Genomic DNA, 23,361 nt, shown 5'->3' on the forward strand with positions numbered 1-23,361 from the left:
GACAATTGCCAACGCTGCGGAGGGAATGTAGGACCTGGAGGGCTGCGAGGGCTTCGCTCTCCTCCTCCTCCGGCCCGGCAACCTCGCAAGGAAACTCCTCCCGCCTCTTTCGAACTAATTACACTTTTCTTGACGATTTTCTGCCTTTGCTCGTCGCCGCCTCAAAGAGCCTCCGAGGATTGGAGTCCGCTCCGTCGGGGTGCAGGCAAGTCAGGGGCACCCAGTCTCAGGGAGCGGCTTGTGCCTTACCTTGGGGAGGAGCTTCGCGGGGGGGGGGGTACAGGGGGGGTCGCCCTGGGGACCGGGGAGGAAGAAGATCACGAGGTTCCTGAGACCAGGAAGGGGAGGAAGAGGTGGACATACTTTCTAATAAAATAAAACAAAACATAGCAGCCTCCCAAACGCAGGAAGAGGCGATTCACTTCGCGTGTCCTCTTGATTGGAGCTTCCTGCAGCGGCGCGCAGATTGTCGCTTTTTAATCCGTTTTTAGAAACTTCCCTTCGGGGTACAAATTTCGCCGACGGAAGGCTGTCCCGGGCCTTAGTGAGAAGTAAACTTTCCTTTACTTGGGAGTAAGCCCCTCCGAACCCCTTTGGGCTTCCTTCCGAGTAAACGCGCACAAGCCCCCTTCGATGTATCCTTCCCCCGCTACGGTTTACGCAGCCACGACGTTCACTCCCACTACCAGATGCGGCTGTTTGGGTGACGAGAGAGAACCGGGCTCTCCGTTCTCCAAGAGGTCCCGTGACATTTTCACAGACACAGTTCAATACGCAGCAGGGGGAGGAGGGAGCCTTCAGCTTTGTTTTACCAGAACCTCAAGATCCGTCAACCCGAGCCAGGAGCAACAGATATACACTTGGAATGCTTCCAGACGGGGCTTTTACTGCATCATTGCCGGGCCAGACACTGGATTTTAAGGGGTGTCGGGCTGTGGAGGCATCGTCTTTCACTCCTAACCTTCTCATGTTTTCCCAACGCTTCTTCCATCGTTTTTCTTACAGCAGAAAATCCATGAAGGAATAAAAAGCACAGAACAAGGCCTGGCTCCAGACTAGTAGTGCTGGAGGTAATCATCTGAAAGCACCCTCAGGGTTGAAGAACACGATACCTCTGAGCATATTCAGAGCCTAGGAATTTGTTTTCAGTACTAGAATTGAACTGAGCTAGGGCGATGGCACGATAAAAAGCCTCATTGGGAAACAGCCCTGGAGTATGAGGGAGCTTTTTTCTGAACAAGTATCTTACTTCAGTGGGTGACCAGATGCCAAGCAGGGCAGGATCCCTGTATCGCTGAAAGCTGTAGTTGTCCAAATGATTATCCAGGAGATACAGGAGAATCTCTTTATTAGGATATAGGTCCCAGTAAGACCATATTGCCTAACTGGGTTTTGAGTTATTTTACTGATGCACTGCCACATCTACCGTATCTGCTTTTTTTTTTTTTAGGAGAATCCCTGGCCCTTTCTACACCTAAGGATTATCCCAGGAAAATGGAGGGATCGTCCCTGTGTGGCATTTGGATTCACAGGGACGATCCTGGGATATAGAGCTGGTGTAGACATGCCCCCTGTCCTCCTTTCTACCTGGCCAGGCTAAGCACATTGACACAATATGCAGGTGAAAGGGTTGTCTATGGCCTATCAGCTTCCTTTTGCACCTGCATCTGGCTCTGCACCTGCTTAGCTGAGTACCTGCGACCACCCAAATGACGTTTTCCATTGACGAAATACTCACCATGTGTGCATCATGTTGTTTGCAGGTGGCACTTCAACCCTTCTCCCACCCCTCTGCTCATGATATCGAGCAATGGCAGAGGAAGACCCTGCGGTGTTCACGTCTGGCACTCTCCCCTCTGACCCCCGTCTCCTTGCAACAGTGACCAATGCCTATCTGGGCACCTGTGTCTACAGGGACATCCTCCATGTAAACGGGGTGTACAATGGAGCGGTTGGGGACACTCATCGTGCTGATATTCCGAGTCCTGTTAATGTCAGAATGAGTGTGGCAGCTGAGAAGAGCCTGAGTGAGAAGTTCTCCCTGGACACCAAGACAGGTAAGGGGCAACAATCCCATCATCCTGTGTGTGGCGCGCTTCTTGGAGTTCTCCGTGGTGTTGAGTTGACTTTTCCCACTGGCTTCAGAGTTCGCTGGCAAGAGCAGTGAAAGGAAGGAGTGCCGCTCTAGGAGAGCCGCTGGGATTGTTTTTTTGCAGCAATGGCTGATGGGATACCATCGGGAGGACTGGGGGAGAAGCGAGGGTGGAGGAACTGTCAATCAAACATCACAATGGATTTTACTCAATTCCACAGTAGCCCACTGTCACACAACGGTGGAGTTAGAACATGTTATGTGGGGAGTACCCCTAAAAACTCAACGATTGAGTGGAGTTTTCATACTGCATTTACTAACGTGTTGTCCGAACTGAGCCAGAATGTTGCAATTGGGCCAGGGTGTCCTGGGTTCAATGGACCACTTAGACGTGAAGCTAACTTTGGACCAGTCAGTCTTTCCTCAGCCTAATCCGTTTTGAAAGGAAGCTTTAAAAGAACCCAAAGTCTACCACAAGGTTGGGATTCCAATGTGATCACTATTAGGGAATACAAAAGGATATACATTTTTAATTGCAATACAAAGTGCTCACCATCTAGAGAATGCTTTTCCATTATCCTGTAGTAGCAGTCTGTTTGCTTGCTTCGATTCAACAGAGTGCATAATATATTTCTTAAAGCATTCACAAAATAATAATATGAACAATTATTTTTCAAGTGTATTATTTATCAAATAGTTTAATGATTATACTGTGGATCATGTTTAGATGTTCTTACCCCAACGTCAAACCTGACTGATCTCCTTGTGTGAAATTTCTATGGTTAGACTTTACATCAGAATTTAGAGAAAGGCATTTGAGAGAATGACTTCACACTGATCCTTCTGTTTTGCCTGCAGGGACCTATATCCACACTATCCAGTCCTTGGGTTATACAGCCACTCACAAGATCTATGCCCACCACTCCCTTGTCCACCTTCTGGCCTTTAGCATCACCATCCAGAGGTCAGCTCCCAAAGCTCAGCCCATCACCGTGAACCTCCAGGCCCAATTCACACCACAGAGTCGAGACCTGGACTTACACAGAGGGCCAGATTTCGAGGGAGCTCGGTCAGTATTATCACGTGATGATCTGGTCAGGTTTGTGTTGAAAGGATCTTTCCTTGCAAAGAGCTTTAAAGATTGTGAGTGTTTTCATATATGGGGATCCTAGCACTCATAATCACAAGACATTGTGCAGCAGTTCCATCCTTTATTCCTTAATGGATTTTCCTCAGTAAGGGCATCTCTACATTAAGGAAAAAATCCACAACCTTACCAGGCTTTTTTTTCCTTGGGTCTTTCCGCATTCACTACGAGCTTCATTATTATTATTATTATTATTATTACCGTTACCAACGGTAACCCAGTGATTTATAATTGAAAACTTCCCCTCTGGGCAATGGTCCATAAAGGTCAATGAAACAGCACATCTAGTGACTGTATTATAGCACAATGCCAATTTTACATGCTGGGGATATCCTGCAATATCCCATGAAAATTTTAAATAGTGCATTATCGCTGATCTTTTTAAAAGTGAGATTATAGGGGAAAGGCATGGGAGATGTCCTGGAGGTTGACAGCATCATGTTAAGGACTCACAAATTTCTGCGAGTGGCCAAGCATAAACATTCATCTAAGAAAAAAGATGGAAGAAGCTGCTAGATATTGACAGGAAGTTAAGGCCTGTCACTAGTAAGCAGGGAGTCTCATTCATTAGATTTATTCTTACATTTCTGATGACACTGAGCTTCAAAAGTAAGGATAAGGGCTTTGTTCTGGATGGGAGTAGGAAGCCAGTGGAAGGCTTAATGACCTGGGGGTAGGGTGGTGATTAGAAATTGTGCAACTTGTTTTGCGATCCTCTGCTCTGCTGACAGACACATTAGGTCTTTTTTCTTTCTTTTTTAGCTATCTCTATGGAAAGACATTGGTCCCTGAAGTGGAGGGTGGTCCTCAGCCTACTGTACACATGATTTGGACTCCAGTGCCACCCTCAGTGACCCTCCCTGGGGAGGAGAAGGAGAAGAGTTGGGAGTTCCTCACTGCCCTAGCAGAGAGCGAAAAGGATGTGAAAAGGGACTTCAGCAAAGGGATGTCCCTGATTGGATCTGGTTCCTTGTATCTGTCTCACACTCAGGCCTGGGCTGCACTCTGGGAAGGATGCTGTGTAGAAGCTGATGGGCCTCTTTCACTAAGCCAGGCCATCTACGGATGCCTCTATTACCTTTTAAGTGCCATCCCTCCTCTGGGCTCTTCGGACTTCCCATTCTCTGGAATCAGCCCTGGAGGCCTTTCTAATGGCACATCTGGTGAAGATTACTGGGGTCATGTCTTCTGGGACCAGGTGAGCTAAAAGGCATTGGAGTCTCACCAGTTTCCCACCAATGTGCAGTGCTAGAGAAGTCCATTACATGCCAGTGAGGAAATCCTAGACTTCTACTGATCTTACTCTTTGTTTACTTGGGCAGATCTTAGCTTTCTGAGGATTAGAGTTAAGACTTATGAAGACCAGGAGGTAGTGTGGACTTTGCAGAATTGTCCCTCTCCATGTGCTTCATGGCTTAATCATCATTCAATCAACTCCTGACTTAAATATCCTGATGCTGCACACAGCTTGTGGCAGGGTTTGGACACGGTAGCCAGTTGTGATGGGCTTGTTCTGCTACTGCAAAATCAAAGAACATCTGAAGATGCCTTCCACTTAGATGGACTGTTAGTCCATCTCAGCCACCATCTCCTAGTAATTGGGCAGAGGTTCTGCTCAATCCTGTATCTTGAGATCTTTTTAACTGGAGGTACCATACACTGAAACTGGGACCTTACACATGCAAAACATGTGCTCTACCACTGAGCTATGGCTCCCATCCAGGCTGGTACAGCATTACAGGATCTACATTGGGCTCTTTTTGCATAGTTGGCAAGAGACCTAGCTATGTATCTATGCCCACCTCCCTCTTAATGAATGGCTCCATATGCTTGTATAGCTTAACCTAAGCTTTGACAGGCTGCCAACTGCTTCATCAGATGCAGGAAACAGCATCATTGACACAGAAATCTTTTTTTAAAAAAGCTTTAAAAGAGAGGCTCTGGGGTCCTGTCTCTTTAGAAACCCTGACTTCTAAGTTGGACATAATTCCCTAGTCCTTGATCTGTGGGGACTGGCTGTGTATACTCAATAATTAAGGAAATGTACTCTGCATATGTTCAGTGGCATATACACCTTTTTTATGGATAGTGATGATATTTACATTTCAGGGCTGAGCCCTGCCATTGGCACCAGGTGGTCATAAGTGAGCCAGTGGAAGAGTTCCATTCCTGGGTAGTGGGGCCTGTAGGGTTTCTGCCTTCTGAGAAACTCAGGAGCAAAAAGAAGGACCGCGTAGTTTTCTCTAAAATTCAGAGGAGATTGTGCCCTAGTCGCAATGGCCCTGCCTAAAGCTTGCCCTGCCTCCTGAGGAGAGAAAGAGCTCCAGACAATGTTCTTCTGGGAGGGTCCTACAGCATTTGTGATTCCAGGGCTTCTGAGAAAAAGTGAGAAAGAGAAAGGAAGGGCTTCTTCATACAACACATTGTTAAATGATGGAATTCGCTACCCCAAGATGTAGCGATGGCCACCGATTTGGATGGCTTTAAAAGGGGTTGAGACAAATTTCTGGAGGAGAAGGCTATCAATGGCTACTAGCCCTGGTAGCGACGTGCTAACTCCCATATTAGAGGCAGTAAGTCTCTGTATACCAGTTCTGGGGAACAAGAGCAAGAAAGGGGGGTCTTGTCCTCATTTCCTGCTTGTGGGAATGTGCCAGACGCATCCGGTTGGCCACTGGGGGAACCGAATGCTACACCAGGTAGTCTGATGCAGCGTGGTTCTTCTTATGTTCTTATGATATCCAATATACAATTGTTCCTCTGATCAGATTCATGATCTGAAACTTGGAGTCCTGGTGGGAATATGTGTAGAGGGGGTTGCTTTTGCAAGCAGAGCCTGTTAACCATCTCTGTTTTTATCTAATGTTTATATGTATTGTTGGTTTGTTATTGTTGTTTAATTCAGGATACCTGGATGTACCCAAACATCTTGCTTTTCTACCCAGAAGCAGCTCGTGCTGTCCTGAAATACCGGATCCAAACACTAGGAGGAGCTCTGCACAATGCACAGGAGCAAGGATACAAGGTTAGAAGAAGCAACACGTGCAGGAAAGCAAGAGAGCAAGAAAGCGGCCTGATCCCTCCCACCCCAGCAGCAAAGGATCCCTCCCACCCCAGCAGCAAACCCTCTCTGCAAAGGAAACCTCTTCGCTAAAGCTGGCTTTCTTTGTGAAAAGGGCATCTGCCATGCAGGGACCCACACGGAATTGCCAGTTGGCAATTTAAACTGGTAGTGATATCATTTTAATGGCAATTAAGTGGTCTGAGATACACAACTGCTGCTGCTTCCAGCTCTTTATTTCAGAGCTAATAATTTTCCATACTTTCTTAGGCAATTTAAACTGGTCAGATGAGTTTTCATTTTACTCACTAGACATTTTTTTTTCTTTCTTTCAAAAAACACATAAATAAATGAAATTAGCAGTGGCTGATTAAAATCACCTCACTTTACACTCTAAAATGGGGCTCAAAGTGGGAGGAAGGAAAAAGGAATTTAGATGGTTAGGCTTGGGCCAGTCCCTGTCGGTCTGAATGGGGATTGCTTCAGGCCTGCCGGAAAAGGTGTGGGATGGCATCTCACTCCATTTCAAGCTCTGCTCTGACGGCAGGCCAGGTGAATCGGGGTGCACCTCTACTTCTCCGCAAGCACAGTGGGCCAGCAGGGGGAACGGATACCATTTCAAAAGGAGGTATCCATTCAAAAGGAGGCTGAGTGGGCAAATTCACCCAGTCTGAAAATAACTTGGGGAAGTAGAGCCAGCGACTGAGCAGGGGGAGGTTTAGCGTGGATTTCTTACTTTGTCTGGAATTCCTTAATTATAATCCTCCACACCAGGGACCTCATACACACATGATGCGTATGCGGCCCACTTGAGAGTCTTGGAATTTACTTGGAGTAAGTTTCTAGTCCTCATGTTGTGAGAATAAGCTTGAAAATATAGTCAGTGTAAAAATAAATAAACAAGTAACTAAACTAACTCCCTTGTATTATATTACCAAATCATATAGTTTCTAAGACCATTTTACAATTCTAAAGAACTGACTTGCTAAAAGACAAACGTACATATACTTTTGGTTATCCAGAATGCCACTGTTAGTATTGTGGTGATGTTTGCACACACTAAAATATTGGAATCTAATGCATTTACACTTTAGCTTTTCTGAAAGTCCACATACGTTGTTGAGCCTTAATATTAATTAATATACACCTCAGTAAACTGATGATAAATCACTGAGATGGTGGGTGAATCATTGTAAGGCTGTCCACAGTCAAAAATACTTGTGTGGCATTATCAAAGAAGACCTATTTATTCACCCACAATGTAGTTGCACCCTGACAGTGGCCACAGTATGACATCTTTTGTTTCATATGAACTATGCAGAGGATGTTCTGGAGCAAGCCAGTGTATAAAACAGGGATGGAAAATTTGTGGCCCTCCAGATGTTGGGCTGCAACACCCATGATTGACTCTCCTGGCTGAGAATCATGGGAGGTGCAATCAGACAATATCTGGAGGGCCACAAGATGCCCAGCCCTGGTATGAAAGCCCAGCCTCCTAAGATGCACAAAAGTAGGATCTGGAAGGGAGACAGCCTTATCTTGCCAGGGCCTGAACAGGATAGAAGCCACTCTTCTGACTCCCCATGAAAGAAACCAAGATAAGCAGAGAGTAAGCAGGGTCATGCTATCACTTGCTCCATATATAGAATTGGAATGCCCAAAGAAGTCTTATTTTCCTGCTATAGTAGAGCCTAATTGTGCTTCATCGTCTGGTTAACCTTCATACTAAACGTTCCTAGCATAATGCTATTTGAATTATTTGAATAAAATTCTAATATTCTGATTTTATTTTGATATTTATTTTGATAATTTAATATTCTCATTTTATTCTGATTAGAATAAAATGGATTATGCAAAGTAGGTCAAGATCTTCAACAGTGCAAAGTGAAAAGCTGCCCGTTCATGGACAAGATCCTCCTGGGTCTGAAATTACCTGTAGGAATGGAAAATGCCTTTTTGACTTTTTAACCATCCTCTTGCTGTTGAGTATGTCTTAACCTGTTCAATGTGGGGTTCCCCACCACCACCTTGGCTTTTGATTGTGGCAGGGTGCCAAGTTCCCCTGGGAGAGTGCAGCCACCGGCCGAGAGGTCTGCCCTGAGAAAGTCTATGGAGACGAAGAGATTCACATCAATGGAGATGTTATGCTGGCGTTTGAGCAGTATTACTACATCACACAGGTAACTGGCATGTCTTGTATGGTGTTACTGGCTTGAGACTGGCATCTTTTCAGGCTTCAATGAACTGCTCCTAAAATTTAAGAGAGTTACACAGCTCAGGTCCCTATCCTATTATTCCTTCCAGTTGATGAGTCTTGCGATATTTACCTCTTAGATTTCCCCCTTCGTGTTTCCCCTTCCCCTTCTCCCCTAAAGCAGAGGTGGGCAACCTGCAGCCCCAGAAACATGTGGGGCCCTCAGCCTGATTTCAAATGCCCTCTGCATGTGATCAGTGCAGACCTCTGTCAAAAGCCACCTGTTCTTTTCCTGGGAGGTCACTGCATAGGAAGGAAGGAAGAGGGGAGGGGAGAAAAGGGACCGGCAGAAGGAGAATGGGGGGTGGCCCACCCACTTTTGGTTGTGGCCCTCCCCACCACTGACTGCAGACCCTGGCAGATGACCCACGAGGTTTGCCCCCTCCTGCCCTAAACCATGTTATCCTGTTCTAAGACAGGAAGCTGGACCTGATGGCTCACTGAGTGCCTCCTTCCTGTGTGTTTTTAGGACTTGAAGCTCTTTCAGCAGGAAGGTGGCTGGGATGTGGTCCATGCCATTGCGCAGTACTGGTGCAGCCGGGTGGTGTGGAACTCAGAAGAGCAGAACTACCACATCAATGGTACATTGCAAGAGGGGAGCTCTTTGTAAGCAGCAACCCACCACCCCTCAGTTGAAATATTTTCATCCATGTTTATCAGACCCCTTTAGAGTCATGTACAGGCTTTTGTATTTCCTTACACTGTGTTCCCTCTTGATCTGCCTGCGGTCGGGTGCATTTACACCTCCCTCTTATTCAGACACTAGATGTCTTTGGTTTACTTGCCTCTTTTTCTTAATTTGATGATAGAAAATCAAGTGACTGTTCTTCTTTCCTTTCTTCCTCCCCAGTGGCTACTGCACTGAATCCTCCCTCCCTGGCAGCATGGCTGAGTTTGGCACTCTCCCTGACTAACCACTGAGATCAGTCAGTGTTCTGTGTTTGTATTTTGCACTATATGCCTGTGGAAATGGGCAAGGCAATCTGCCAAATGGCATCCTGAGGGTGTCAGCATTCATTTCTGTCTTCAGGTGTGTAGAGACCAACCCCCAAAGAGGAGCAGGTGCTTGAGGGGTGAGATTTGCTTCCTGCCACTGCCTTTCCCCATAAGTTGCATGTGCAACTCCTAAATGAGATACTAATGATCTCTCTGTCTGTCTGTCTGTCTCTTTATTTGCCCCTCCCTCTTGCTTCAGGTAAACTGGAGTGTTTTTATTTGTTAACCTTCAGGTGATCAAAGAGATAATCTTTTCAGTTCATTAGTAGCAGTAGTAGTAGTGTGAGGAAGTAGGGGAGAGGGCTTTGTGTATGTCACAAGAACCAGGCAGTCAGTACTGTGCACAGTTTCTTCCACTGCAAACCAGAAGAATAAGCTTCCCCCAAGCCCAGTTCTAAGGGAGAAGATTGTCCGTCTGTGCGAATTGCATGGAGTGCACTTTCACTTGCAGGTTCGGCCCTGAAATTATGCATGTCGGTGTGTACATCAGTCTTCCCTAACCTGTTAGCACCCAGATGGATTGGACTGCAACCCTCATCATCCTCAGCCAGTATGCTAAATGGCCAGCCCACCACATCTGGAGGGCACCAGGTTGTGGGAGGGTGGCATACACCTTTTCATCAAAGCACCTTTCCAGGCCCTAAAGTGAAGCTTGGAACTGCGTTGGCAGTGACAGGCAAAATCTCAGGAGCCAGGGAGGGCCTAACCTCTTAGGCATGTCTCCATGCCTAAAACCATAAGAACAAATTGTGACAAATTGACAAATTTATGCCAAGAGGCTTAATTTAAAGTTCCTTTGTACTACCTGGACTCAACTTTTGAATATTTGTTTATCTTTACCCATTTCTTCTGGCCATTCTTGGTGTCTGGGCATGGGGGTGGAATGTAGGATGTGCTCCTGTGTTCTGAAATGTCTGCCTTTTCCTAGGTGTCCTGCCCCCAGATGAATATCATTGTGCTATAGATAACTCTGTTTATACCAATGCCATTGCTCAGCGGAGGTAAGAGACACTCAGAATCTCTGCTGCTTTGCTCTCCAGAATCTCTTCTGGTGTCTGCCTGCTTCCTGCTTAATAATGGATCCAAGCAAAGGCCTACCTGAGTTCATGAATTGTGTTCCTTTCAAAATGTAGGCACTGCCTTTCCGCAAACAGCTTTAGAACGAAATATAAAACATCGTAAAATACACCGTACAAAATAGCAACACATGTTTAAAAAAGGCGAAAGGTGCAAGGATCAAGCAACAATGAAATAATTCAATAATTAATAAAAATTCAGCTGGCTCCAAAATTTAGACAAAACAACCCAAAACCAAATCAAACAAAAAACAGATTAAATGAACAAACAGATGTAACCACCAGTACTGATTATTAATTCCAGAACGCTCTAAGAATTTACTTGCATTTATCAGTCAAAAATCTGTGCTGTGGTTTGAATGTTCTTTCTTATTTCAGCAGTTATTACATTAATATTTATTTGCCTTCATTTTTATCCCACCCTTACTGCAAGGGACTCAGGATGGTGTACATGTTCCCCCCACTGCTCTTATGCTCACAACTACCCCTGTTGCAGTAGGCTAGGCTAAGAGAGGGGGACTGGCCAAAGGGCCCCCAGTGAGTTGCATAGTGGAAGAGGGATTTGAATCCAGGTCTTCCTGCTCCTAGTCTGGCATTCTATCCACTAGACTGTGCTGGTGGTAATAGTGGCAACTCATAGTAGTCCTTCTACCCATTTTGAATTTTAATAACCCTGTTTTGCCACCAGAATGGGTTACATGCACCTTCTTATCAGTTTTGGATATCCCCATCTGCCTGTCGGCCATCTTGGAAAATGGCAGCTACAGAATTCATGCACCAGATTGTGCATGTCTATCCATGTCAAATGTGCATGTTTAGCTGGCTATTGGGCGGTATAAAAATGTAATAAATAAATATCCATGTTAAATATGTTCTGCATGGACCTGAAACACATACAAACTTGAAAATTCTCGGTGCATCATGTGTGTGTGTTTATGGGGCCCTACGGCAGATCTAGGAGTATCACTCTCTTTCCTCTGCACCTTTCCAGCTTGGATTTTGCAATTGACCTGGGCTCCCAGTTGCACATCCCCATCCCTGCTGAGTGGAATGCCGTTGCGAAGAAAATAAAAGTGCCTTTTGATAAAAGCAGGAGCTACCACCCGGAATATGATGGGTACTGCCCAGGTGAGTAGGTACAGGACACGTGAGCAGCTGATGCGCCTGACCCTTTATACCAGCTGCAGTAGGGTCAGGTTGTTCGCATAATGATGATGACACAATAATCACTCATCCGATTAGGGATGCAAATGGGTAAGGTGCCAAAGTGGACACAGGTAAGAGTGGGTTTGGGTGTACCAGAGGGACCCCCAATGTATTTAGGAAGATCTTGGATTTTGGGGGAAGGTCCTGGCTCCCCATAAAACCTCAAACTAGCAGAGGCTGAAGTGGGGAACACAAGAAGCTGCCTTACACTAAGTCAGACCCACTGGTCCATCTAGCCCAATACTGCTGACACTGACTGGCAGCTGCTCTCCAGGGTCTCAGGCAGGAGTTGTTTTCCCCAGCCCTGCCTGGAGATGCTGGGGATTGAACCTGGGCCCTTCTGCATGCAAAGCAGGGGCTCTGTCCCACTGAGCTATGGCCCTTCTCCATCCACACTGTTCTCTGCTTCCATGTAACACTAGCCTCCCAAAACAGCACAGAAGCCTTGGCTACCAAAGCTTGCGTTTAAGCTGAAGTTCCCTTCTGCCTGGGGTCAAAAGATGGAGGGAATTGGGCTCAGAGGAGACTTGCTGGCAGGTGCACCCCTCTGCATCACATCTGACCCCCACCTGACCCAAGGATCCTTTAAACTGCAAGAGGGGCAGTACCATTTGCAAGATAGGGGAAGGGGGTGAATTGACCCCAGAGGATCTGTTAGTTCTCCCTTGCAGGCTCAAGGGCCACTGGGTGAGGGGAGCGGGGTTGTCTTGGGAAATGTGCATTCTCACATCTTCCAAACACAATTTCTCCAAACCCCACCATGAAAACACTTGTTTGTTGTGCAAAAAGGTTTCTGACGTCTTATATAGGCAGTGGGTTTTCTCACAAAATACCTGTTATGCTTATCTTGAGAAGTGGTCCCTTACCCAACATTACACATGATTTACAACACTCCACAGCTTTGCGTTCAGACAACACAATAGTCAACGGTGAGGTAAAAATCAACTCAACAGTTGTTTACCTACGGGGTACTCCCAACACAACATGATAATAGTCAGCCGTGGTATAGATTAGAGTCAGCATTGAGTTGACTGTTAGTCCATGCTGAGTTGACTCACTCACCCCCCTTCAGTCCTCCCGCTAGTATCCCATCAGCCATTGCTGCTGCTTTGACTGCTCTTGCCTTGCGACTCTGTGGCTCACGAAATAACCAATAGTGATTGAGAAAATAACCAACAGTGCTCTCCACACTACATGATAACCAACGGTGCTTCAGATCAGAGCTGTACACAATTTGGCCATTTTACAGCAGCATCCACATTATGTATCGCTATTGCATCAATGCAGAAAAGTCCTACAACTCCCAGCATGCCTTGCCAGAGAGGGGGAGACTTACCAGACTCTGAGAGTGACGGGCACTCATGGCCTCACCGCTGCTATTCGTGGTGGATGGCTTTCATAGTTGTGTGATTGGGGCCACAGCAGACCCTGCATGGCTCGCTGTAGGAGCCACAAGTGCCCCACAGCCACCGGCATTCCCTCAGCACTGCCAGCTTTCCTCTGCTCCTTTCCAATGCTGGCCCTAAATGTGCACAGAAAGGATCTAGCCCACAAGGGCCATAAACCAAATGGCCATTTCTTCGCCCTGAAATTTTACTTTACCCAGGTCATCCCTAAGCATTGCTTCTTTGCTCTTTCCTCAGGTGAGCAGGTGAAACAGGCTGATGTTGTTTTGCTTGGATTCCCCATCATGTATCCCATGGACCCAGAAGTCAGAAGGAATGACCTAGAGATGTATGAGCCTGTGACTGACCCTCAGGGGCCAGCCATGACCTGGGTAAAGAGCTGGTCTCAAGGAGGGTGGAAGGAAACCAGATGGTTTCAGTGTGGAAGGTGTGGGAGTCTTGCATGGGTTTACTGCTGAGAGGCATCTCTGCCTATGGTGCTTTCATAGTGCATTTGTGATGGGATTGGTCTCTCCCACCACTAGAGCATGTTTGCAATTGGCTGGCTGGAGCTGAAGGAGATGGAGAGAGCACAACAGCAGCTGAGCAAGTGTTTCAGCAACATCACTGAGCCATTCAAGGTCAGGTGGAAAGTTTTTCTTTCCTGTTGAAATTTTCTCACTGTACCTTTTCCCCATAACACCGCTCAGTTGATCCCCTTTCCCTGACTTTCTCAGATCTGGGCAGAGAACTCGGATGGTTCAGGAGCGGTGAACTTCCTGACGGGGATGGGTGGTTTTCTGCAAGCCATCCTCTTTGGATACACGGGGTTCAGGTACAAATTGTACTAATGTTTGTGTGTCTGTAATCCATTGGAAAAAAGATTAAGAATGTAGGAAGAGCCATTCTGGATCAGACCAAGGGTTCATCTAGTCCAGCACTCTGTTTGCACGGTGACCAATCAGCTGCCCACAAGAAACCCACAAGCTGAATAGCTCAACAGCACCCTCCCACCCATGTTCCCCAGCAATTGGTGTACATGGACATATCGCCTCTGATACTGGAGGTAGCAGGAAAATGGAAGCTTGTACTAAAAAGGTACTCTACATCAGGACCCTGAATCACCGATAAGCTGTAGATTCCACCCGGTGCCTCTGTTATGACCTGTTGGAGTCAGGAAGGATGCATCCCCATCCCCCTGTTCCTGCCACAACGTTGATGCCAGTGAGCAAGGATCAAAGGCCCAGGAGTGACTGCAAATGGGTAAAGGGCATTACATGGAGTGGGCTGATTTTAGAGAAGTAGTCTTGGTGGATTGGTCCAGGGCCACTCTCTGGCCTGCTCCTATCAAGTGAGCATGGGGCACCTACAGTCTGCGAGGGCTCCTCATCCAGTCCACCAGCTTCTTCCCCAGGCCCCGCTCCCTCTTCTTAGTCAAACGCTCTTATCTTTGTTCAGCTGCCGATGGGAGATAGGATCTTTTCCTTGCTCAGTGCTGAGATGAGTGAGGCTGTCTTACACAGCTGAGCAGGGGAAATGGATCAGCTGGGGTGGGGGACTGGAAAAAGTGTGTGTATATTTGAATGGTATGTGAATGAATGAATGAATGAATGTGGCGGTGAGAGCATGGTGGCTGTTGGTCTCTGGCCACACCCAATTCTGGCATGCAGCCCCTGGGTGTTTTCCTAGGTTGCAACCAGCCCATCCCTACCCCAGCTGTTAAGCCTGCAAAACCACTTTATGCCATCTTGTTTGTCCCCAGTGTGACCTTCACCCTGAGGGGAATGTTGTGATCCCGTCACCAAGTTTTCAGACCAAGACAAGCAAACAATGGATGGACATTGAAAGGAAGAGCTTTTGTCTGTGGAGCAATGCAATTTTGCTTTGGCTGTCCCAAGGTGGGAAGAGCAGAGTCCTTTTTCTGATGTGAGGGTCTCTCGTTTATTTGAAATCCACGTGTGTTGGGGGGACGTGGTCATAGCCACCCAGGTTTGTTCCCAGCAGCAAGCGGAAGGCAGCTGAGTCAATACAGAAATGGGGACAGAGCCTTTGGCACTGTAGATTGAAATAACCATGACACCACTTCTAGGTCAAGGAAGAAGAACAGGAAATGGCTAAAGCACCCAAAATAGACCCAGTGCAGAGAGTCCTTCATTGTGAAACGTGAGGAAGTGGAACGCTGTCCTCCTGAGGATGGTTCTTGGTTTGGCCTCTGCCCCCATCCCATTCCACCCCACCCTGGTCTATCCTTTCAATTATGCATGGGGGTCCCAGTATTATTGCAAGGCAGGTCGTGTGTGTGTGTTGCAACTGTAATATTTATTTTAATATATATATATATATATATATTTTAAAAAGTTAGAAGGTAGTTGTCATAATAAAGATAAATATTTTTAGAGGCCAAAGTAATGGAATGACATATGAAAAAAAAAAGTTCACCTCTGTGGTAGCTGTGTTGGAGCACTGCCAGGTAGCTGTGTTTTGAATTTCCGCAGGCCCTTTTGGAGGGCTGCTTCTGATGCCTGTGCTGTTCTCTGCTGGCCCACACAACTGGCAGGCACCAGCTGAAGTTCTCCAGTCTGTGCAGCTGATTTCTTGCCCTGAGCCAGGGAGAGGGTAATAGCTAGGAAGGCTTCTTGGGCTGGCTTTTGCATGCTCCAGTGAGTGCCAAAGTCAAAATGGATGATGCAGCCTGTGTACAGCCTAAATCAGGAGCAGAGAATGTGTGGCTTTCTGGGTGCAGTTGGACTGCCACTCCGTGCAGCCAATGGGGAGGGATGATGGAGTTGTAGGCAACAACCTCTGGAGGGCCACACATTGCCCATGCCTGGTCTACATAAAAACGAATTCATGTCATCCCATGTAAGACTTGCCTTAAAAGTAAGAAGACTATCTTGACAGTAATAAGCTGATGGATGGGAGATTCAGGACAGATTTTTTTTAAAAGTATTTGTTTACACAGTGTATAATTAAGCTATGGAATTCACCATGACAAAATGTAGTGATGGCCACCAGTTTGGATGGCTTTAAAAGGGGATGAGACAAATTCATGGAGGAGAAGGCCATCAATGGCTACTAGGCCTGATGGCTAAGTGCAACTTCCAATAAATAACAACAACAATAATAATAATAACAACAACAACAACAACAATTTATTTATTACACACCTCTCCCTCTGGATCGAAGCGGGGAACAACATTAAATAAAATATAATATCAGTATCAGAGGCAGTAAGCCTATGGGCATCAGTTGGTGAGGAACATGGGCGTGTCCTCCTTGGGTTTCCTGTGGGCAGCTGGTCGGCCTCTGTGTGAACAGAATCGATGGACCCTTGATCTGATTCAGCATGGCTCCTCTTGCGTTTTCAAGAATACCTAAGGATAGAAGAATCTGGCATAACCTTTAGGTTGTAGCCTCCTTGTTTGGCTCTGTGAAATACCAAATTAAATATACTGTATTATGTTTGATTTTTAGTATTTAATATTTTATCAATACTGTAGCCTGCCCAGAGAACATGGTTTTCATGCGGTATATGTCATATATATTTACAGTGAGCACCCGCATGAGCATGGCCTCCTGTGCAAGACTGAGTGGCAGTCAGGACTGGGCTGCCTGTGTCTGAGGCAGTGTGACGTTAGATATAATGGTCATGTTATAATTGTTGCTTATTTGGCTGTGTTGAAAATGATTGCTTACAGTTTTTCAGTAAACTCTGTTTCTTTATGGAAATGGCCATCTCCCTTTGTTAACCTGACACACTGCCTTGCCTATCTTTTGCGCACGAGCATTCGTGCACTGCTGACCCTTTAAAAAAATTTAAATGGCGGGCATGACGCCTCTCCTTCTGAGGTCATTGCGCACCACGGGTAAACAGAGGGGGGAGCTCGCAATAAAACCATCGTGAGATCTTCACCCCCTCCGTTGCGGACTAACAGGTAGGTCTAGCTAAGGCCTGAGTCAAGGAAAGGAGTCTATTAGGGCCTGTCATAATCCTTAGCATGCATCGTCTTGGCTATTGACTCATTTCCACCATTCCTAGGATCACCAAGAAGCGCTTGAACTTTGACCCTGTTTGTCCTGATGATGTAAAGGAGCTGAAGATCACGGGGGTGTGTTACTTAGGAAGCAAGCTGGATTTCACCCTCACCAAAGAAAACGTCACCATCAAAGTGACAAAATCCTCCCCTGACCCACAGTCGTCTAGGCTGGAGGCTGTGCTGGCAGGAACCGGCAAGCGCCTTCCCTTAAATGAAGGTACAGCATCTCCACCGATAGCGGGAACACGGCCCTTCCATACTGCTGACCTCCTCCCCTCCCCTTGCATGGGAGAGTGTCATGTGGATGAACTGGCACAGCACCCCCTGGGGCTTTCCGTCACACGTGCTTCTGGAGGCTGGAGCTGGTCCTATCTGGGATCCCACAGCCAGCTCTCTTCTTGCATTCTCTGGGGCAGAAAGCAACCAGGACCCCATGCCAGGATTTCTTAAACTGCAAGGAGTGGCAAAGCATTGGATTGCAAGCAGAGAGCTTCGCAGACAACAAGAGCCACAATTCTTCCTCAAGAGGGAGAATCCCTAGACCCATGTTCCCCAACCTCGTGCCCTTCAGATGTGTTGGACTACAAACCCCATCATCCATAGCCAATGATGGAGGGCACAAGGATGGGGGAGGCAGCCCTAGTTAAGCAACTTGTACCCTTCAGGCATTCTGGATTACAACTCCCATAATCCACAGCCAGCATGGCCAATGGCTATGGATTCTGTTATGCCTCTCCTCCTTTTCAAAGCAGCAGTGAAAATGACACTGTAATCTCTTGGCAGTGGCAGACAGAGAAGAAGAGTTTCAGGATCAAATCTATGTGGAAGAAAGATACGTGTGTGAGAGGGAATGAATGTGCATGTGAGTGACTTGGCCAGGAGAGCGAAGGAAAGCAGAGGGAACCTCACAAACAAACACTGAATGTTCCTGACAACGAGGCACACATCTATAGTGGCTTTTCCATCTTTTGACAGGACCAGGGTTCATTCACTCTGGATTTTCCCGGTGGAAATCCTGCCAAAGCAAACAAAACAAAACTCAACAAATAACACCATTTGGCAAGTGTTGTTGCTGACAAAATGTCCCCAGTTGAAACTGCTATCCCAGAGACACAAGAAAACATTGCTTGCAGAAGGCAGTGCTTAGTTTTTAGAAATGGCATCTGTCTGGGTTCCAACCAACCTGTTGAAGCTGCTTTCCTAAATATGTACGCCTGGATTGACCTTCTAAAGCAGCCTTCCCCAACGTGGTGCCCTTCAGCTGTTTTGAATCACAGGTCAGGGAGGCTGGGAGTTGTCCTCCAAAACATTTGGAGGACACCAGGTTGGGGAAGGCTGTTCTAGTTCTGTATAGAAGATTTTAAAAAGATGCTAATCTTAGAAAGGGGTATTCGTTTGGACGACCACCTTTACAGCTTGTGTGACCTTTCTCCCCATCCATTTCAGGACAGGGTGTCTCCTTCCCTATGGCTGATGGTTGGATCCAGAAAGCACCTGCTGGAACATTGTAAACCCATTTTTGTTTTTAATTTCATGGCAAGTATGAAAACTACATCTTCTTGATTGGAAGGTAATGGCAGATGGCCAGTGTCTGAGAGCACCCTTCTCTGTAAATGTTCAACACGATGGAGGAGTCTGAACCTTCGCTGCATTATTCATAAAAGCAACCTGCTCAAATGGGACTTGGTTTCAAGTTCTCCACCAACACTTCGTCAGAGATGTAGCTTCCTTCCTGACCACTGGGTAGATTTTGAAAGGTTCAGGCTTTGTGTGGGAAGGTAGTCCTTAAAGTAGTTTTAAGAACTCTCCTGATAATTTACTTATTGTACCCCATGATTTGCTTATTAAAATACAGCTGTTACTTCCTTATAAGCCACAGCATTTTGTCAGGCCAAAAACTGGAATTCTTCTCCTAGCCAGTACTTTTATTGCAGTTGTGAGGGCTGTGAAGCCTTGATTACGTGAGTGTCAGGCACTAGTGGCTAGTGACATTGACCTAGAACAATCCATACACATTTTTGCCATAATACCCTTGATTGAAGATATTGTTCATTTGCTTCTGGAATGCTCTTTCTATAACGATCTTAGAACCAAATATATTCACCTGCTGATAAAGTTCGTTGAACGGAAGGTCAACCCTTTGTAAAGTTTGTTTTCTGTTGTCTAATGCTGACAAATAAGTATCTTTCAGAACATCTAAATTCCTTGTCAGTGCTTTACAGATGTGTGTAAAGTTTAAAGGCCATATGGGAAATTATTTGCCAGTGGGATATCAGATGTCCCATGTTATCATATCAGATGCTATGGTGAATACCAGGAGATACTTAAGCCAATTCAGTTTCTTTGATAGTATATTGGTGAAGGCCTCTTTGAGTGTTTACAATTCATTCTTCCTCATAATTCAGCTGTTTGTGGGCTACGGTACTCCACTTTGAAAATTGATCAATATGAGGATTTCAGGAACAGAGAAATCTTTTTGGATTTCTCCAAACAGTCCATGTAGGGTTTGGATTTCTGGGAGTAGGGACTAATACAATAAATGTAGACAGTAAAATTAACAGGGCAAAATAATATGTGATCCCAGTCTGCGGGTGTTTCTTGATCCATCTCTGCTGCTTGAAGCCCAGGTGACCTCAGTAACATGGAGCGTCTTTTATCAGTTTCAGCTAATATGCCAGCTGCAGCTATTCTTGGACCAGGATAGGTTGGCCACCATGGCCCAGGCGTTGGATTACTGCAATGCTCTTTATGTGGGGCTGCCTTTGAGACTGCTCCAGAAGCTGTGGCAGATGCAGAATTCTTTGGCTAGTGTGCTCTGCCTACCTATCTGCTACCAGGCCAGGTTTAAGGTTTTTTTTACTAGTCTATAAGGCCTAAAACAGTTTGAAACCTGTTTTTCCCAAAGACAGCCTTCTCCCTTATAGGCCCATTTCGTCTTTGACGTCAGCCAGCCAGCCCTCCTGATGAGGGCACATGTTTCTGAGGTCTGCTCTGCAGTGGCTCAGAGCAGAGCATTTAGCATGGTGGCACCTATTATGTGGGATAATCTTCCTCCTGATACTGACATGTGCCGGCAATTCTTACTTTTGCCATGTGTTAAGCCAGTCTTCCTGGGGGGATTCCACACGTCGTACTGAGGGCGCTTCCATGTGCCCCCAGTGCGCACCCAAAGCGATCGTGTAGCTTGCCTGTTCGAAGAGACGAGGAAGAAGCGTCCTTGCCGCCGCCGGCGCCACCCACCTATCTCCTCGCCAGCCGGGTCAGAGAGCTCGGCGGACCCCGCCTTCTTCGGCCAAGCTCTCCGACCCGGCCGGCGAGGAGGTAGGTGGGTGGCGGCGGCGGCAAGGACACCTCTTCCTCGTCTCTTTGAACAGGCAAGCTACACGATCGCTTTGGGTGCGCACTGGAGGCACATGGAAGCGCCCTCAGTACGACGTGTGGAATTCCCCCCAGTGTAGCTTAGCTTGCTTTGTATTTTATTCCTATGGCTATATAGATAAAGTATATTAATTCTATCTACGTGTGATGAAGCTTGAAATGTCACCAGGGACCTTTATCTGCCTGAATTGAGATGTGTGCTAAAGTTGTGTGGCAGCCCCCCAAGTCAGGTTGTGATGTGAAATGTCATTAGAGTAGCCAAGCCTTGTCCAGTAAGAGTCACGCTAGGACAGAGCCTGCGGGGGGTGGGGTGGAGGATCTTGTTAGCTCTGCTCAGTTCATGTGAGGTGGCTCTGGAAACTGTGTAGTTTGTGCTTTCCGCATTGGTGGTGCTTAATATCTAAAACGAGGTGCTAGAGTTGGAGCCTGCCTGGGAACCATATCCTCCAGTTTGGAAGTCTAGCTTTTTAACACCAGCTACTTTAGGATTGGTTTGTAATTACTCAGTGTAAGGAGAACATCTCTTTGCACATGCTCAGAGAACATAAGAAGAGCCATGCTGGATCAGGCCAAGGGTCCATCTAGTCCAGCTCTCTGTTCACACAGTGGCCAACCAGCGGCCGACCAGGGACCTACAAGCAGGGACTTACCACTTTTATGGTCTGCATCCTCCACCAGTAACACAGGCTCGCCTCAGCTTGACGTTGTTTTGGGGAAAGCAATTGTTGGGCCATCTCTGGATGAAGGAACGGGGGCGCCTGTGGGCAGAGGGAAGGAATCTGTAAGTTCCAGGGTCATCAGAGAGTGCTAATGGTGATCCTTGGCTGGAATGAAGCAAAGCATTCATTTTCTCCAAAGAATGGAGCACTGTCTGAGGTATGCCCCACAGCTATAGAAGCCTATGTGGACAGGAGTGGGTGAAGGTAGAGGATTATTTAAAGGAACTCAGGAGGCGTAGCTTGCTTCCAGTTTTAGCCTTTGAAAGTCAACAAAACAACCACATGATGGCATCAAAACCACAGGCACACTGGGGGAAAAGAAGCATTTGGGGAAGTGGATCAGCCTTCCCCAGCCTGGTGCCCTCCAGATGCTTTGGATTCCAACTTCCAGCATTCTTGACCACTGGCCACGTGGGCTGGGGCTGATGGGAGTTGAACTCCAAAACATCTGGAGGGCACCAGGCTAGGGAAGGTTGCAATAGATAATTCCGTGCATGGCCTTGCCATCTGGCTACCCTGAACTGGATTGTGAAAATCAACCTTGGCTTCCTAAATGTTGGACTCCAGCTTCCATCATCCCTGACCTGCAGCCATGCTAGTTGGGAATGACAGGAGCTGTGGTCCAACATCTGGATACCCAAGGTTAGGAAAGGCTGGACTGTAAACACTCTGAAATAGCGATACCAGGCTGCAATGAAGATAACATGCATTTTCCAGGTCAGAAGATGGGCAGGTACAGCTTCTCTCGTCTGTCCTTTTCCTAGTCTTGGTGGCTCAGACATCCTTTGCTTGCCTGCTGTTCAGCACACCTGGAGTCCTGCTTGTTAGGACCGATCGTGTTGGACAGGTGGGAGAAGCTCCTGCTTAGACTATTGTGTACATGGCTGCCTTTAAAAAGGCTCAGGAGCTATAGTTAATCCAGAATAAGGGTGTCAGATGATTTACTGGGACTGGAGAGTTTGACCGCATTCTGCCTGTGCTTTGTCAGCTGCTCTGGCTCCCAGTCCATTTCTGGGCTCAATTTAAATTGCTAATATTGACCTGTAATCAATACCCTTTACAGCTTAGAACCAGACTACATGATAGATCACTTTATCCTCTATATGTCTACCCAACCTTTAAAATGCTCTTCAGAGGCCCTACATAAGTAAAATCAATAAGTAAATAAAATATCCCAACTCCTCCTGAATCAGATATTTTAAAGGCAAAGGCATATTCTCTGGGTTGTAATCCTACACAAAACAGAGCATATTGCCCTTTGGTTGGCACTGCACCGGTTACACAGACCTCTCTTACATGCCCTATTCCAACTCTTCTGGAAAGACTATATCCAGTTGATCTGCATGGAACAATGGGCTCACGTTACAGATTCTAGCTAGACATCAAGAAAAACTTCCCGATTGTTAGAGCAGTGGAACCAATGATCTAGAGAGGTGGTGGGCTTTCCCACACTTAGAGGCATTCAAGGTGCAGCTGGACAGGTATGGTTTAAAGTGGATTCCTGCTTTGAGCAGGGGGTTAGACTCGATGGCCTTATAGGCTCCTTCCAACTCTACAATTCTGTGATAAGCCAAATAATTCAACCCTTTTGCTACTTGCTCGCACTCCGATGTGCCCTGAGTGGGTCGTGATTTCAAGCAGGAGCTCCCAGGAAACAGCATTCTCCAGGCACTCAGGAGTGGCCCCCATGGAGCATGAGCCACTGTGGGTGTTTCTTTATCTTCTCCGTATGTAATTTGGAATTCCCAAAGACAGCCTCCAGTATCTTTTCAAGAGCGAAAAGCTGGGACCGTAGCCCGGTGGTAGAGCTCTAATGAAGAATGTCCCAGGTTCAATCCCCAGCGTCTCCAAGTAGAGCTGGGAAAGAGTCCTATCTAAAACCTTGGAGAGCAGCTACCAGTAAGTCAGTAGAGACGCTCCTTAGCTACATTTATAAATAGCCTGACCTGGCATAAGGCAGATAGATGCCTTTGTTCCTGATTATGCAAGCAGGCTGTTTTCTCCCCTGAA

General features: G+C 46.6%; 1 protein-coding gene across 1 annotated transcript; it reads left to right on the forward strand.

Annotated features, from left to right (window-relative positions):
• The first annotated feature begins 152 nt into the window (after positions 1–152).
• On the forward strand, positions 153–19,154 carry PGGHG (protein-glucosylgalactosylhydroxylysine glucosidase). Its single transcript, XM_063118736.1, has 14 exons — positions 153–205; positions 1,764–2,057; positions 2,951–3,161; positions 4,002–4,437; positions 6,145–6,264; positions 8,349–8,480; positions 9,024–9,135; positions 10,479–10,551; positions 11,618–11,754; positions 13,476–13,609; positions 13,763–13,858; positions 13,955–14,052; positions 17,257–17,471; positions 18,701–19,154. Exons 2-14 carry the CDS (start codon positions 1,811–1,813, stop codon positions 18,763–18,765), a joined length of 2,076 nt encoding a protein of 691 aa, XP_062974806.1. The 5' UTR covers positions 153–205; positions 1,764–1,810; the 3' UTR covers positions 18,766–19,154.
• The last annotated feature ends 4,207 nt before the right edge of the window (positions 19,155–23,361 follow it).

The sequence above is a fragment of the Elgaria multicarinata genome, chromosome 2, assembly GCF_023053635.1.
Source record: "Elgaria multicarinata webbii isolate HBS135686 ecotype San Diego chromosome 2, rElgMul1.1.pri, whole genome shotgun sequence".
NCBI classification, from domain to species: domain Eukaryota; kingdom Metazoa; phylum Chordata; class Lepidosauria; order Squamata; family Anguidae; genus Elgaria; species Elgaria multicarinata.